Source organism: Anolis sagrei, chromosome 9, assembly GCF_037176765.1.
Source record: "Anolis sagrei isolate rAnoSag1 chromosome 9, rAnoSag1.mat, whole genome shotgun sequence".
Lineage (NCBI taxonomy): Eukaryota > Metazoa > Chordata > Lepidosauria > Squamata > Dactyloidae > Anolis > Anolis sagrei.
The window spans coordinates 33,312,689-33,328,745 of NC_090029.1; the positions used below are offsets into that span (position 1 = coordinate 33,312,689).

Below are 16,057 nucleotides of genomic sequence, written 5' to 3' on the forward strand. Positions count from 1 at the left end.
TGATACCAAAGGAGAGACTCCCCCCTCGGCACAGAGAAGACTGGGTGACTTGGAAGGCGCTGGCATCATGAGAGTCAACCTTAAGAATTGGGGCCATAAAGTGGAATCCACGACATGCGAGTGGGGAGAAGAGCAAAGCACAGACCACCTGCTGCAATGCAATCTGAGCCCTGCCACATGCACAATGGAGGACCTTCTTGCAGCAACACCAGAAGCACTCCAAGTGGCCAGAGACTGGTCAAAGGACATTTAATCAACTACCAAACTTGCAATTTTTGTGTTTTGTCTGTTTGTTTGTTTTCTTCTGTTAGAAATGTAATACAATTGACTGGTTGCCCTGACATGACAAATAAATAAATAAGCTGAAGAGCCGGCATTGTCCATAGACACCTCCAAGGTCATGTGACTGGCATGACTGCATGGAACGCCATTTCCTTCCTGCTGGAGCGATACCTATTGATCTACTCACATTTGCATGTTTTCAATCTGCTAGGTTGGCAGAAGCTAAGGCTAACAGCAGGATTCCAACCTGTGAACTTTTGATCAGTGGTTTAAGCCACTGTGGCACCGGGGGAATCCTATATCAACCATATCATGTCACTTTCTACTAACCTTGAAGCTCTAAAGACTTGCTGGTGAGGTACATTGCATGTTAACACTGCCCAGCTCCGAAGGTACATAAGGCCAATCAGCTTGAGAACATTGAATGCTGGGAGGCAAGGAGAAAAGAACGCTCCCATCCTGAAAAAGAAAACAGCCACAGGAACTTAATTTTCACCCCTCCTAAGTCCCCATCCTTTTCCCTTTGTGTGTTGTATCTTATCCAGACCGTAACGCCACAGCAAACGGTGAGATTAAGAATGTGTTAGCCACTCCAGGAACATTTGTGGCTAAACGATCTTACCAAATCATCCCTTGATTGTAGACCAAATGCAAAACGTTTTCGGCTATTTTGAATTCTCCATATTCAGGCTGTAAAACAGAAAATGCAGGGCTTGGTCATTTGTCAGAGCAAATATTTGTCAGTGGATTCATCTGTGTTTGGCATAGGTGGGGAGAGCATTATATTGTGCTTCATAAGCACTTTCTACCTTCTATATATATATATTTTGAAAGTTGGAGGAAGCAAAACTAATGGTCTCATCTCTAGGCCAATTCACGTGTTAATTCAATACATATATCTACTTAATAGTAAAGGTAAAGGTTTCCCCTTGACATTAAGTCTAGTCAAGTCTGACTCTTTGGGGTGGTGCTCATCTTGATTTCTAAGCCAAAGAGCCAGCATTGTCCGTAGACATCTTCTAGGTCATGTGGCCTGCATGACTGCATGTAGTGCCATTACCTTCCCACCAGAGCGGTACCTATGGATCTATTTATTATTTATTTATTTACTACACTTGTATACTGCTTTTCTCAGCCTATCGGCGACTCAAGGTGGTTTACAACAAGTCAGTACACATAATAGCAAAATCTACTCACATTTGCATTTTTTCGAACTGCTAGGTAGGCAGAAGCTGGGGCTGACAATGGGAGTTCACCTAATCCTGCAGATTTGAACAACTGATCTTCTGGTCAGCAAGTTCTGCAGATTAGCAGTTTAACCCACCACGGCCCCATCTACTTAATAGGGCTGGTTTGATTAAATTCCCTATTTATTTTCTTTATATTTCACCTTCCTTCCAAAGAGAATGGGTCAGGATTTTGATCGACTGACTGCTATTTCAATAAAAGTTCACTTGGTCTTTCCAAAGCCCTTTATTGTTAACAGACATCAGAAATCTACCAACGTATATAACATTGCTATTGTCAGAATAACAAAACCCTTTTCGTATTAAGGTTTCTGATTCAGTTGCACTTACAATTCATGATTCCCACCCAATGCCCTTTTGTACCTCCTTAGGATAAGGTTCAACTTCCCCTAGAGAAATACATTTTTATTCTTTCCTTGTAGATAGATCCATTTGTAGACTCCAGGATGGCAACAACAGCACTGTCTATCAGTTGGAAATGTTGCTTTCATAGAATCATAGAATCATAGAATCATAGAATCAAAGAGTTGGAAGAGACCTCATGGGCCATCCAGTCCAACCCCCTGCCAAGAAGCAGGAATATTGCATTCAAATCACCCCCGACAGATGGCCATCCAGCCTCTGCTTAAAAGCTTCCAAAGAAGGAGCCTCCACCACACTCCGGGGCAGAGAGTTCCACTGCTGAACGGCTCTCACAGTCAGGAAGTTCTTCCTCGTGTTCAGATGGAATCTCCTCTCTTGTAGTTTGAAGCCATTGTTCCATTGCGTCCTAGTCTCCAGGGAAGCAGAAAACAAGCTTGCTCCCTCCTCCTCCCTGTGGCTTCCTCTCACATATTTATACATGGCTATCATATCTCCTCTCAGCCTTCTCTTCTTCAGGCTAAACATGCCCAGCTCCCTAAGCCGCTCCTCATAGGGCTTGTTCTCCAGACCCTTTCATTATTATCTTTGCCTTACTAATACATATGCCTACACAAAGAGAAAGAGGTATATAAAATGTACTCACAAACTTGCTTTCCAAATCCCAGCACCAATAATCGCTCAAGTATCGAACAAAAAGCCCACGGAAGAAGTCAATCAACAGGATACTTGCCACTGTGAACAGCATATCAATGATGGACAGTTTCAACATTTCCTGAAAGAAGTATTATTTATTTATCGTGTCAGTATCAACCAGAAAATTGTATTACATTTTTAACAATTTTTTAACAAACAGACAAAACAGAGTTTGCAAGATTGGTAGTTGATTAAATGTCCTTTGCCCAGTATCTGGCCACTTGGAGTGCCTCTGGTGTTGCCGCAAGAAGGTCCTCCATTGTGCATGTGGCAGGGCTCAGGTTGCATTGCAGCAGATGGTCAGTGGTTTGCTCCTCTCTACACTCGCATGTCATGGATTCCACTTTGCGGCCCATTTCTCGAGGTTGGCTCTGCATCTCGTGGTGCCAGAGCGCAGTCTGTTCAGCGCCTTCCAAGTCACCCAGTCTTCCATGTGCCCAGAAGGGAGTCCCTCATCTGGTATCAGCCATGGATTGAGGTTCTGGGTTTGAGCCTGCCACTTTTGGACTCTTGCTTGCTGGGGTCTTCCAGCGAGTGTCTCTGTAGATCTTAGAAAACTATTTCTTTTTTTCTTTTTTTTAAAAAAACAATTTTATTGGAATAATATAAAGTTACATAGAGAGTGGGTGAATATTTTTAAGGAGATAGAAAAGTAGGAAATTATAGGAAGAGATGTAAAAGAATATAAAAATCCAGGTAAAAAAAAAGATCTTAAAAAAAGTGAAAATAATCTGAAGAAGAAAAAAAAGAGAGAAAACAGAAGAAAAGGACTTCCTTCTAGTTCTGCCCGTATTGTCTCTTTTTGTCTGTGTTTATATAAGTCCATTTTTGTATTTCTTGGTTATAAGCTAAGTCCAATTACTGATCTTTATATCTGTTTTCAATATAATCATCAATTATTGACCAGTTTGTTTGTTTGACCAGGTTACCTGTATTCCTTTTTAATCAAAAAGTTAATGTGTCCATGTCTTTAATTTCATTTAACTTTTTTATCCAATGGTGCTTCTTTGGTGTTTCCTTCTGCTTCCAGACTTTCACATAGACGATTCTGCCGGCCATTGTCATATACATAAATGAGTTTAAATTTATGTCCCCGTCTATAATTCCCAATAGGTAATATTATGGTTTTCTAGGGATTTTTTAATAAAGTATTTGTTGAATTTCTTCGTGGATACCTTTACAATATTTCTGCGTCTCCACACAGCTCCACCAAAGATGAAAAAAATAACAGTCTGTTCAGCACCTTCCAAGTCGGCCAGTTTTCTGTGTGCCCAGGAGGGAGTCTCTCATTTGGTATCAGCCATGGGTTGAGGTTCTGGGTTTGAGCCTGCCACTTTTGGACTCTTGCTTGCTGAGGTGTTCCAGTGAGTGTCTCTGTAGATCTTAGCAAACTATTTCTTGATTTAAGTTGTTGACGTGCTGGCTGATACCCAAACAGGGGATGAGCTGGAGATGTCTCTGCCTTGGTCCTTTCACTATTGGCTGCTACTTCCCGGTGGATGTCAGGTGGTGCAATACCGGCCAGAAAGTGTAATTTCTCCAGTGGTGTAGGGCGCAGACACCCCGTGATAATGTGGCATGTCTCATTAAGAGCCACATCTACTGTTTTAGTGTGGTGAGATGTGTTCCACACTGGGCATGCATACTCAGCAGCAGAGTAGCATAGCGCAAGGGCAGATGTCTTCACTGTGTCTGGTTGTGATCCCCAGGTTGTGCCAGTCAGCTTTCGTATGATATTGTTTCTAGCACCCACTTTTTGCTTAATGTTCAGTCAGTGCTTCTTGTAGGTAAAGAAGTAAAGAAATAGTTTGCAAAAGTTAAAATAACTAAGGATGTAACTATTATGAAAATAATAGCATGATGAATCAGCCACAAACAATCATATTGACAGAATTCAGTAGAAAGAGGCACATTTAATCAAGAAAGGGTGACTTTTCTATTTATTTATTTACGACATTTATATGCCGCTCTTCTCACCCCGAAGGGGACTCTGAGCAGCTTACAAGATCAATATACATACAATATATTAAATTATTAGTATAGTACAATATCAGTATTATATATTACTATATTGTACTACATTTAGCATTTTAGCATGCAGCATTTTCCCAAATGAAGCAGAGAGTGTTTGAGGACCGGGACATCCATAGGGATACCAAGGTGCTTGTCTATAAAGCTATTGTCCTCCCAACCCTGCTATACGCCTGCGAAACGTCGTCTACAGACATCACATGCAACTCCTGGAACGATTCCATCAGCGCTGCCTCCGGAAAATCCTGCAAATCTCTTGGGAAGACAAGCGGACAAACGTCAGCGTGCTGGAAGAAGCAAAGACCACCAGCATTGAAGCGTTGTCCAGATTCCTGACCACCGTCTCCCAAAGCAGTTTCTCTACTCTGAACTTAAGAACGGAAAACGGAATGTTGGTGGACAGGAAAAGAGATTTAAAGATGGGCTCAAAGCCAACCTTAAAATCTCTGGCATAGACACTGAGAACAGGAAAGCCCTGGCCCTTGAGCGGTCCAGCTGGAGGTCAGCTGAGACCAGCAGTGCTGCAGAATTCGAGGAGGCACGAGTGGAGGGTGAAAGAGAGAAACGTGCCAGGAGAAAGGCACGTCAAGCCAACTCCGACCGGGACCGCCTTCCACCTGGAAACCAATGCCTTCACTGTGGGAGAAGATGCGGGTCAAGAATAGGGCTCCACAGCCACCTATGAATCCACAAGGAAACCCATCATGGAAGACCATCTTACTCATCCAACAAGAGATTGCCTAAGTAAGTAAGTAGTATTGTACTACACCATTATATTGTAATATTACATGTTTACAGCATTTAAAAAGGAATTCTCCATAATTCTCCATGACTAATGAAAAGTCCTTACCTCTTGACCGCTGATAAAACACGCCACATATAAGGGCTGAACTTACTTGGCCAACATATGTCTCCCAACATTGACTCTGGTGACTTTGGGTGCTGGATTCAGGAGGCGCTGTGTTATTTATCATGTTTATATTCCCTGGAACAGTATTTCTAATTCTATGAGTGTGATTCTCAACAAGAAGGAAAGTGCTGTTCATCAGATGTACGTTGGGAAGAGTTGTAGAAAAGTTGTGTCCCAAAACCGTTTGTGTAGCTAAGAAGTTGGGGGCTTCCAAAGTGTTGTTTCCATTGTTGTGAACTTCCGTTTCCTGAAATCATGGATTTAAATTGTTATAAGGTAGTCCTTAATACTCTGTTTCTAAATTCTGAATGTAGCAACTATGCTGAGCAAAGACAATACAATGTTTTACCTGAATCTTAAATACTTGTTACATTTTAAATAAATTTAATAAATACGAGGGTTGAATGAAAAGTAATGCTTCCACCTACGTTACTTGGGTTTGGATGAGAATATTTTAATAAATCAAACACAGAAATAATCCTTAGAATGTGCTCTTTAACTACCACTATTCACTTTTCCACATGATCACCAGAAAATTGGATATATTTCTGCCAACGATGAACAAGTTTTCTGAAGCCATCACAGAAGAAGTCGACACTCTCTTTCCGCAACCAGCGTCTCACAGTTCTCTCAACGTCTTCATCAGAAGCATAATGATGTCCCTGCAGATCTTCTTTCATTATCGGGAACAGATGGAAGTCAGACAGTGCTAAATCTGGACTGTATGGAGGATGCCGTACGGTGGTGAGATCCAGTCTTTGAAGTTTCAAGTTTGTGTGCTTTCATTTCAGGCATCAGCATCCTGGGTACCCATTGTGCACAGATCTTCCGATAGCCAAGCAAAGCAATAATGTGACCCACACATTCTTGTGAAATGCTGATTATGTTTAAAATTTCTGAGTGATACAACAATCGTCCTAAATCAATCTGTCAACCTTTTGCTTGTGAAACTTGGTGGTTGCTCTCACAGGACGTCAAACTCTTTGTTTGTTGTGCAAGTCAGATGTTCCTACCTCAACATCTTTAAACTTACTCGCCCAATGAAGCACTGTACTCACATTAATACAATCACCATAAACAGCTTGCATTCTCTGATGAATCTCCTTTGGGGTGACACCTTCTGCTGTCAAGAATTCACTGACAGCACATTGCTTAAGTCGCATTGACTGACCGTCTGCGCAGGGTTCGATACTTCGCACTTTAACAACACAACCATTCAATACTAAGGCTTCCCACCACAATGGAACTGTAGAGGAGAGTCTACTGAACAAGCCAGTACCTGCTGCATACCAGTACTGCCATCTGTTGAGGAGTTACGAAGGTGGAGGCATTACTTTTCATTCAACCCTCGTATAGCCCTGCTTTTCACATGTACAAAGCTATTTGCATAAAAAGTGTAAAATCAGACAAAGTATATTTCATACACAGGGTTGGGTTTAATGCATACTAGCAGAAAACACTTTGAAAGCATGGGACTGCAAAAATATAGTTATAATTACAGGGGAAAAAAATCAGCAAACCGAATATCATGACCTGTAAACATCTTAAACAGGGGTCGATAGAAGGTATAAACATAACATGTAATATTGCATTACAGCATACCAAAATAAACAACCACTTCTGTCTGTATGGCTAAGTCTGAACTAGGAATAGTCATACCTTACCAAGTGGTCCAAGAATATAGAGCAACAAGAAGCAAAGCAATTTTCTGGAGTCTCATGCAAGAAAAATATCTATCTATCTATCTATCTATCTATCTATCTATCTATCTATCTATCTATCCACAGATCTATCCATCCATCCATCCATCCATCCATCCATCTATCTATGTATCTATCTATCTAGCCAACCATCATAGCTACCCAAAATCTGCCAGATTATACCCAAATCTCTGAACCTGTTGCTGTGAGAAACCAAGGAGGTCTGTGAACAGCATGAGTCTTTTGCAGGGGAGAGGAAACATCTTCATTCCCCACTCCTCACTAATACATCTGAACTGTTATGAGGATGAAATCATACGCTTGGAGCACCAAGATAGCCAAGATTTGCAACTCACTGCAATGCTCATAAGGTCAACTTTATCCAGAAGGGCAATGATTAAGCTGTAAAGATTTCCCAGATACAGGACGAGAACTCTGTAGGAAGATATGAAGAAGAAGACATTGTGATCAGTAAATGCTGGTGTTCTCCCTTGCGACCATGTTTGGCTTCTTCACCCATTGCAATACATCAATGTTTACAATTCAACAATACGGCAGTGAAGAAAACAGACCATCAAAACTAGGTTAAAACCTAGATATTTTCATTAACAAATTAAATAAAGGTATCCAGACTTCAACAGATGTTTCTGTTTCATTTTCTCCTTTTATTATAATGATGTTTCATATACTGGCTAGCATCTTGCCAGCATAATCCCAGATAGAAACTTCAAGGTTGCCAAGTGTCCCTTACTATAAGAGATGTGCTTTATTTGAAAGTTGAAAAAAGATGCTCCCAGATCCAGAATTTTGCTTCATAAAGAAAGACATTTAGGTTATGAACGTGGACAACATGTAAACTGAAATCACTTGGTGGTGCAGTGGGTTAAACCCTTGTGCCGGCAGGACTGAAGACCAACAGGTCGTAAATTTGGATCCAAGGAGAGTGTGGATGAGCTCCCTCTGTCAGCTCTAGCTTCCCATGAGGGGACATGAGAGAAGCCTCGCACAAGGATGGTAAAACATCAAAAACATTCGGGCATCCACTGGGCAACGTCCTTGCAGACGGCCAATTCTCTCACACCAGAAGCAACTTGCAGTTTCTCAAATCACTTCTGACACACACAAAAACTTAATTTCAGTAAACCTAGAACCTCAATTAGTAGCGAATGCCAGATGTATCTTCTGTGTCCTTCCTGGGCACACAGAAGACTGGGTGACTTGGAAGGCACTGAACAGACTGTGCTCTGACACCATGAGATACAGAGCCCATCTTAAAAATTGGGCTACAAAGTGGAATCCACAACATGAGAGTGTGGAGAAGAGCAAACCACAGACCACTTACTACAATGCAGCCTGAGCCCTGCCACATGGGCAATGGAGGCACTAGAGGTACCCCAAATGGCCAGCTTCTGGTCAAATGAAATTTAGTATAATGCCAAGCTTTCATCTTTGTTTGTGGTCTTTCTATACATTATAACTGCATTCTCAATTCACTTATGACACTATAAATAAATAAAAATATATACTTGATTAAACGCAAACTTTTCCTGATTGTTAACCCCAAATGCCATGAGTTTTGACTGCTCCTTATTTCCATATTGAAAACCTGGCAACATCAATTTGAAACAGATCCATGTAAACCAGTGGTTCCCAACCCTTTTTTGACTAGGGACCACTTGATCAGGGGCCACTTTGCCCAGGGACCTCTCTCCAACATTAGAACCAAAAGGGTTATGAATCAGTTTTTGCTCAACTTTAGATTCACTTTGGTTATTTGGGGTGCTGATTCAGAAAATTGCATTGGATAGACCACATCAGCTCTAGTTTCGGATACAGAACATATGCCATCCAGTAGTCACCATTTGATTCACAGAAAACCATATTTCATAAGCATCGGCACTATAAGAGGGTTTCACGAGACCAATCACTTTCGTTGCAATGGTGTAGTAATGGTAAGGCCGTGGACCATATTTTAGTTCTTGCGGACCACTGGTGGTCTACAGACCACAGGTTGGGAACCACTGTTTAAAATGAATTGTGAATGGTGAGTCAACACGTAGATAACTCCAGTGTGTCGCTGCTAGAAACATTGAGATTAATTTTTTGATTTCTGTTTATATTGAATCATATAGAGTTGCAAGAGACCACATGGGCCATCCAGTTCAATTTCCTGCTGTGCAGGAAAAGCACCAACAAAACACCCCCAATGGATGGCTATTCAGCCTCCGTTTAAAAGCCTCCAAGGAAGGCGCCTCCACTGAACTCTAAGGCAGAGAGTTTCACTGTTGAACAGCTCTCCTTATGGTCAGGAAGTTCTTCCAAATGTTAAAGTTGAATAGCCTTTCCTGTCATTTGAACCCATTGATCTGAGCCCTAGTTTCCAGGGGAGCAGAAAACACTCCTTCTCCCCCTTCCTTATGACAGCCTTTCACATATTTAAACATAGTTATGATCTCCTCTCAACCTTCTCTTCTGCAGGCTAAACAGACCCATGTTAAATGTATAAGATGGGTTGTTTCGATCATTATTTTTTTGTTGTTGGCAGCAGGCACTTTTTATCAGATTCTGCTGCCACTGTCATTGTCCGCATGAGACACCTCCTGTGCCTTCTTTCCACTCTAGATGTCAGCAGAGCCCAGCCTTGCTATGCTCACTGTTCACATACCTGGCAAGCTGAAACCGTAAAGTGGTTCGCGGGTGGTACATCTCCAACGCAGCTATGAGTTCAAAGGCAGATGGGGCAAGCATTGTGATGAGCGAGACAACAACACTCACCTAGAAAGAAGTGCACACATTGATTTCAGTTCAGCTGCTGAAGGAATAGAGGGGAGAATCATCTAACACAGGCATGGGCAAACTTGGGCCCTCCCTCCAGGTATTTTGGACTTCAAGTCCCACAATTCCCACTCAGGCCCTTTTCTTTTCCCCCTCAGCCACTTAAGCTTAGGAACTACTGCTCTAAAGAACACCAAAAGTGCTTTCATATTAGACAGATATTTCTTTTATCGATTGATACATTCAGACTCTGAATTGCCTAGATCCGCACTGTTCTGGCTGCTCATAAATGAGATGGATTAGATTTAGACTTATTTGTATTTTTAGGGGGACCAAACAGGGCTTTATTTGTTTGTGCTGCTTGTTAGACTCTCTTGCCAATGTGCTGCAGAAGACTTTACCAGGATATTGCTGGTCAAAAATGTTCATTAAATCTCTTGGCCAATCACCAGCCAGGGTTTTCAGTGGTGGTCCCCCATAACAGAAACCACACAATTACTTAAGCAACATATTCAAACATTGTGAATGTGTTGTCAAAGGCTTTAATGGCCAGAATCACTGGGTTGCTGTGCAGCCATGTTCCAGAAGCATTCTCTCATGACATTTTGCCCACATCTATGGTAGGTATCATCAGAAGTTGTGAGGTCTATTGGAAACTAGGCAAGTGAGTTTTATATAATAATGGAATAATGTGGAATAATGTGGAATAATGTACAGGGTGGGAGAAAGAACTCTTGTCTGTTCGAGACAAGTGTGAATGTTGTAATTGGCCACCTTGATAAGCATTGAATGGCCTTGCAGCTTCAAAGCTCACTGCCTGGAGGAAGCCTTTGTTGGGAGGTGTTAGCTGGCCCTGATTGTTTCCTGTCTGGAATTCCCCTGTGGTTTTTTTTTTAGTGTTCCTCTTTATTTACTGTCCTGATTTTAGAGGGTTTTAAAAAAAATATTGGTAGCCAGATTGTGTTCATTTTCATGGTTTCCTCCTTTCTGTTGAAATTGTCCACATGCTTCTTGTGGATTTCAATGGCTTCTCTGTGTAGTCTGACATGGTGGTTGTGAGCGTGGTCCAGCATTTCTGGGTTCTCAAATGATATGCTGTGTCCAGGCTGGTTCATCAGGTGCTCTGCTATGGCTGACTTCTCTGGTTGAAGTAGTCTGCAGTGCCTTTCATTTTCCTGGATTCACGTCTGGGCAATGCTGCATTTGGGGGTCCCTCTGTAAACTTGTCCACAGCTGCATGGTACATGGTAGAATCCTGCAGAGGTGAGAGGATCCCTCTTGTCCTTTGCTGAACGTAGCATTTGTTGGTTTTTCTTGGTGGGTCTGTTGATAGATTGTAGGTTGTGTTTCTTCATCAGCTTCCCTATGCGGTCAGTGTTTCCCTTTATTTGCTGTATCAGGACAGCAAATAAAGAACAACACTAAAAAAAACAGGGGAATTCCAGACAGGAAACAATCAGGGCCAGCTAACATCTCCCAACAAAGGATTCCCCCAGGTAGGAAGCAGCCGGGCTATGAAGCTGCAAGGCTATTCAATGCTAAGGTAGCCAACTGCAGCATTCATACTTGCCTCCAACAGACAAGAGTTATTTCTCCCACCCTGGACATTATTCCCCAGATATACAAACCTCACTTGCCTAGTTTCCAACAGACCTCACAACCTCTGAGGATGTCTGCCATAGATGTGGGTGAAATATCAGGAGAGAATGCTTCTGGGGCATGGCCGTACAGCCTGGAAAACTCACAGCAACCCAGAAATTAGAACAGCCCCTTCACTCCTCTCCTTCAAGAAACAACCATAGATGTGGGCGAAACGTCAGGAGAGAATGCTTCCGGAGCATGGCCATACAGCTCTGAAAACTCACAGCAACCCAAACATGGTGAAGTCACTGGACTGAATGATAAGGTAAAATAAAAGCATGCCAATCAGAGAGAGGTCTGTTCTATGGAGTTACATTACAAAAGCACATAAAGGAAAATTAAAACGTGAATCAAAAGAGATTGTGACTTCTGCTGCATACCTGCCCAAAGAATGTGCGTGCAGTGCATTTGGGCAGCCATATGGTTTGCTACAGTTTCCTTCTGCAAGTGAGTGAAAATATTTTCCGATATGTTAAAAGTAACACAACAGGAATAGCAAGTGTCATTTGTCAGCAACAAGTAGCCAAATTAATTGCTTTCTGGGCTGTAGCAACAGTAACAAGTAATGGTAATTATTTGTTACTGTTTCTATTTAAATGATAATGTAATGCATGCAAGGAATCTTACATTTCTTGTATCGAAAGGTCTACTGGATTGTTTGCTAGATCTCATCTGGTGTTATTATGTTACTCTATTATTCTCTCCATCAAAAATAGTGATTTTTGGGGGGAAATACTTCGAGATGGCAAAACTTGGCCAAACTTTAAGATGATACTGGGGGCCGTGGTAGTGCAACAGGTTGAACTGTTGAATCTGCTGACCTAAAGGTTGACAGTTCAAAGCCGTGGGTCAAAGGGAACTCCCAGTTAGCCCTAGCTCCTGCCAACCTAGCAGTTTGAAAACATGCAAATATGATTAGATAAATAGGTACTGCTTTGCTAGGAAGGTAATAAAGACATCCATGCAGCCATGCCAGCAACACGACCAGAAGTCTACAGACAACAGGCTCCTTGGCTAGCAAATGGAGAAAGAGCACCTCTCCATGGCCGGAGTTGAGCACTGTCTCCAAAAGCTGTAGATAAAAGAGGAAGCCTTTACCTTTGTTCTGCGTAATTGTGTGTAATTGTTATTCCACTGTATTAAAAGGCATTGAATGTTTGCCTTTTCCAGATGGTCCAACGGGCGGCAGGCAGGTTGTTAACTGGGGCTCCTTACAGGGAGCAGTCAACCCTCCTGTTCAAGGAGCTCCACTGGTTGCCGTTCATTTTCCGGTCCCAATTCAAGGTGCAGGTTCTTACCTACAAAGCCCTGAACGGTTTGGAACCCGCCTACCTGCATGACCTCATTTCTGTATACGAACCCACATTTTATTTATTTATTTACTGCATTTGTTGACCGCCGTTCTCAGCCCTAGGGCGACTCACGGCGGTGTACAACATATAAAAACAGTTTACAATAAGGGAATATCACAACAAAATATCAACATGACTATCAATAATACAATTACACTAAATCATCTGCGCCGTCTCATCGTAGAATCATAAATCAATCTCGTTATCCATATTCCGTTCCAGTCATCATTGCCAATTGTTGTAGCACTTAGTCAAATGCCTTCTCAAATAACCATGTCTTTAGGCTCTTGCGGAATGTCATAAGGGAGGGCGCCTGTCTGATGTCTACAGGGAGGGTGTTCCACAGCCGGGGGGCCACCACCGAGAAGGCCCTCTCTCTCGTCCCCGCCAGGCGTGCCTGTGATGCAGGCGGGATCGGGAGAAGGGCCTCCCCAGACGATCTCAAGGTCCTCGTGGGCTCGTAGGCCGAGATGCGGTCAGACAGGTATTTTGGGCCGGAACCGTTTAGGGCTTTGTAGGCCAACACCAGCACCTTGAATTGGGCCCGGTAGCAGATGGGCAGCCAGTGGAGCTGGAACAACAAGGGCGTTGTGTGCTCCCTGCTTCCCGCTCCTGTTAGTAACATGGCTGCCGCGCGCTGGACTAGCTGAAGCTTCCGGGCCATCTTCAAGGGCAGCCCCACGTAGAGAGCGTTGCAGTAGTCAAGGCAGGATGTGACCAGAGCATGTACTACCGTGGCCAAGTCAGACTTCCAGAGGTACAGGCGCAGCTGGCGCACAAGCCTGAGCTGTGCAAATGCTCCCCTGGTCACCGCTGAAACCTGGGGATCCAGGCTCAACGATGAATCCAGGATCACACCCAAGCTGCGAACCTGCACCTTCAAGGGGAGTGCGACCCCATCCAGCACAGGCTGTAACCCTATACCCTGTTCGGCCTTGCGACTGACCAACACATGATCTCTTCTATCATCTGGAGAGGCCCTGCTCTTGATCCCACCAGCTTTGCAAGCACGATTGGTGGGGACAAGAGAGAGGGCCTTTTTGGTGGTGGCCCCTCGACTCTGGAACTCACTCCCTAAGGACATCAGGCAAGCCCCAACCAGAGTTTTTAGGAGAAGCCTGAAGACATGGTTGTTCCAGTGTGCCTTTCCAGAATAATGTTCCCATAGCACTTTGTCCTCCAAAGCACTTTACATTTAGGTCTGCTTGTATGTTTTCCACAAACGCTACTTTCACCTTTTCGCCCATGCCCCGGCATTACTTCCAATTTTAACTTTACATTTGGCCTACCCACAGTTTTAATTGTGTGTTGTCTTATTGTTAATTGTTACATTTTTTAGTGTTTGATGTTTTTATTTTAATTGCTTGTATTGTTGTTATTATTACTTGTACTGTTGTATTTGGGCTTGGCCTCATGTAAGCTGCACCGAGTCCCTTGGGAGATGGTAGCGGGGTACAAATAAAGTATTATTATTATTATTATTATTATTATTATTATTATTATTATGTTTGCCAATCTGTGTATGTTGTAATCCACTCTGAGTCACCTCAGGGAGATAGAGTGGAATATAAATAAAGATGATGATGATGATGATGATGATGATGATGATTATTATTATTATTGAAGATGTTTAATTAGCCTTAAATGGCCTTAAGTATTTTATAAATTTTCTTTGGGAATCCATTCAGATCAAGTCAATTGTTGTACCATCTATCAGATTTTTCTTAAATACCCATCTCTTACTTCATTCTTCTCCCAGAGAGTCAACTCCGTTTTCGTCCGCTCTAACTTTTGGGATCGATCCACCACAAAGTAAATGATGTAAATGCTTCCAGCGAGTGAAAGCAGCACAAGGATATTTGCAATGATCCTCAAGGTTATCGTCACTGCCCTGCCAAAAAAGCATAGGGAAGAATGGCAATTGCTTCCTAAAGAATATATTGAGCAGAGAGAAAGAAAAGAGCTGGGCATAAATCACTATACATACATGTTTGTGCTTTTCTTCTTCTCTTGTTCTTCCAGGATAGCTTCCTGGAAAGAGTCCAAAAGATATTGAAATATCATGAAATATTATGACGTGTACATTGACTGTGCTGAGTAGGGACAATGCATGTTGTTGTAAGGCACAAAGAAATTCATTAATTTTGGATTTACAGCATTTTCTACTCTCATCCCAAACATCTCCCATTTTTGACCAGTTCTTCTGAAAATCTGGATTTACATATCTTTGCATGTACACATTTTATGCAGGTGTACCTAATATACACATATTTGCATGTAATTTCTTTTGTTGTGTCAAGAGCGACTTGAGAAACAGCAAGTCGCTTCTGGTGTGAGAGAATTGGCTGTCTGCAAGGACGTTGCCCAGGGGATGCCCGGATGACTTGATGTGTTTATCATCCTTGTGGGAGGCTTCTCTCATGTCCCTGCTTGAGGAGCTGGAGCTGACAGAGGGAGCTTATCTACCTCTCCCCGGATTTGAACCTACGACCTGTTGGTCTTCAGTCCTGCCGGCACAGGGGTTTAACCCAATGTGCCACCGGGGGCTCCTTATGTAATTTGATAAACACAATACATTATTCATATTTTTATTTAAACACAATTGAAAAGACATGTATTCATAATGTGTTAGAGAATTCCATGTTTAAATGTAGAAATTCAACTGTATGTTGTTGTTGTGTGCCTTCAATTTATTTCGGACTCACAGTGACCCTAAGGCAAACCTATCACATGGTTGTCATGCCAAAATTTGTTCAGAAGGGGTCTGCCTTGGCTTTCCTCTGAGGCTGAGAGAGTGTGTCTTTCCCAATGTCACCATTGAGTTTGCATGACTATGTGGGGATTTGAGCCCTGCTGTAGTCCAAAACCCGATGCTGGTCTAAATCCCTAACGGCATGAGATGCTACCTGATTTTGGAAGATGAGCAGGGTTAGCCTGGTTAGTACTTGGCTGAGAACACCTCTGAGTATTCCTTGCTGAAGAAAGAAAATTCATAGGATCATAGATTATTTTAAAGCAGTGCTTCTTAAACTGTGTGTCCTTGACCCCAAATGGGATCCCTTT

At 42.5% G+C, this 16,057-nt stretch overlaps 1 protein-coding gene across 1 annotated transcript in view; it reads right to left on the minus strand.

The window, feature by feature from the left end:
* The window catches only part of TMC3 (transmembrane channel like 3), a 47,085-nt gene that overhangs the window by 14,440 nt on the left and 16,588 nt on the right, over positions 1-16,057 (minus strand). Inside the window, exons 10-17 of the mRNA XM_060755208.2 lie at positions 14,982-15,025; positions 14,738-14,885; positions 9,892-10,001; positions 7,583-7,661; positions 5,513-5,773; positions 2,536-2,664; positions 905-972; positions 613-741 (exon numbers count right to left, since the gene is read on the minus strand). Coding sequence (XP_060611191.2) covers positions 613-741; positions 905-972; positions 2,536-2,664; positions 5,513-5,773; positions 7,583-7,661; positions 9,892-10,001; positions 14,738-14,885; positions 14,982-15,025 — 968 coding nt within the window. The remainder of the gene's footprint in view (positions 1-612; positions 742-904; positions 973-2,535; positions 2,665-5,512; positions 5,774-7,582; positions 7,662-9,891; positions 10,002-14,737; positions 14,886-14,981; positions 15,026-16,057) is intronic.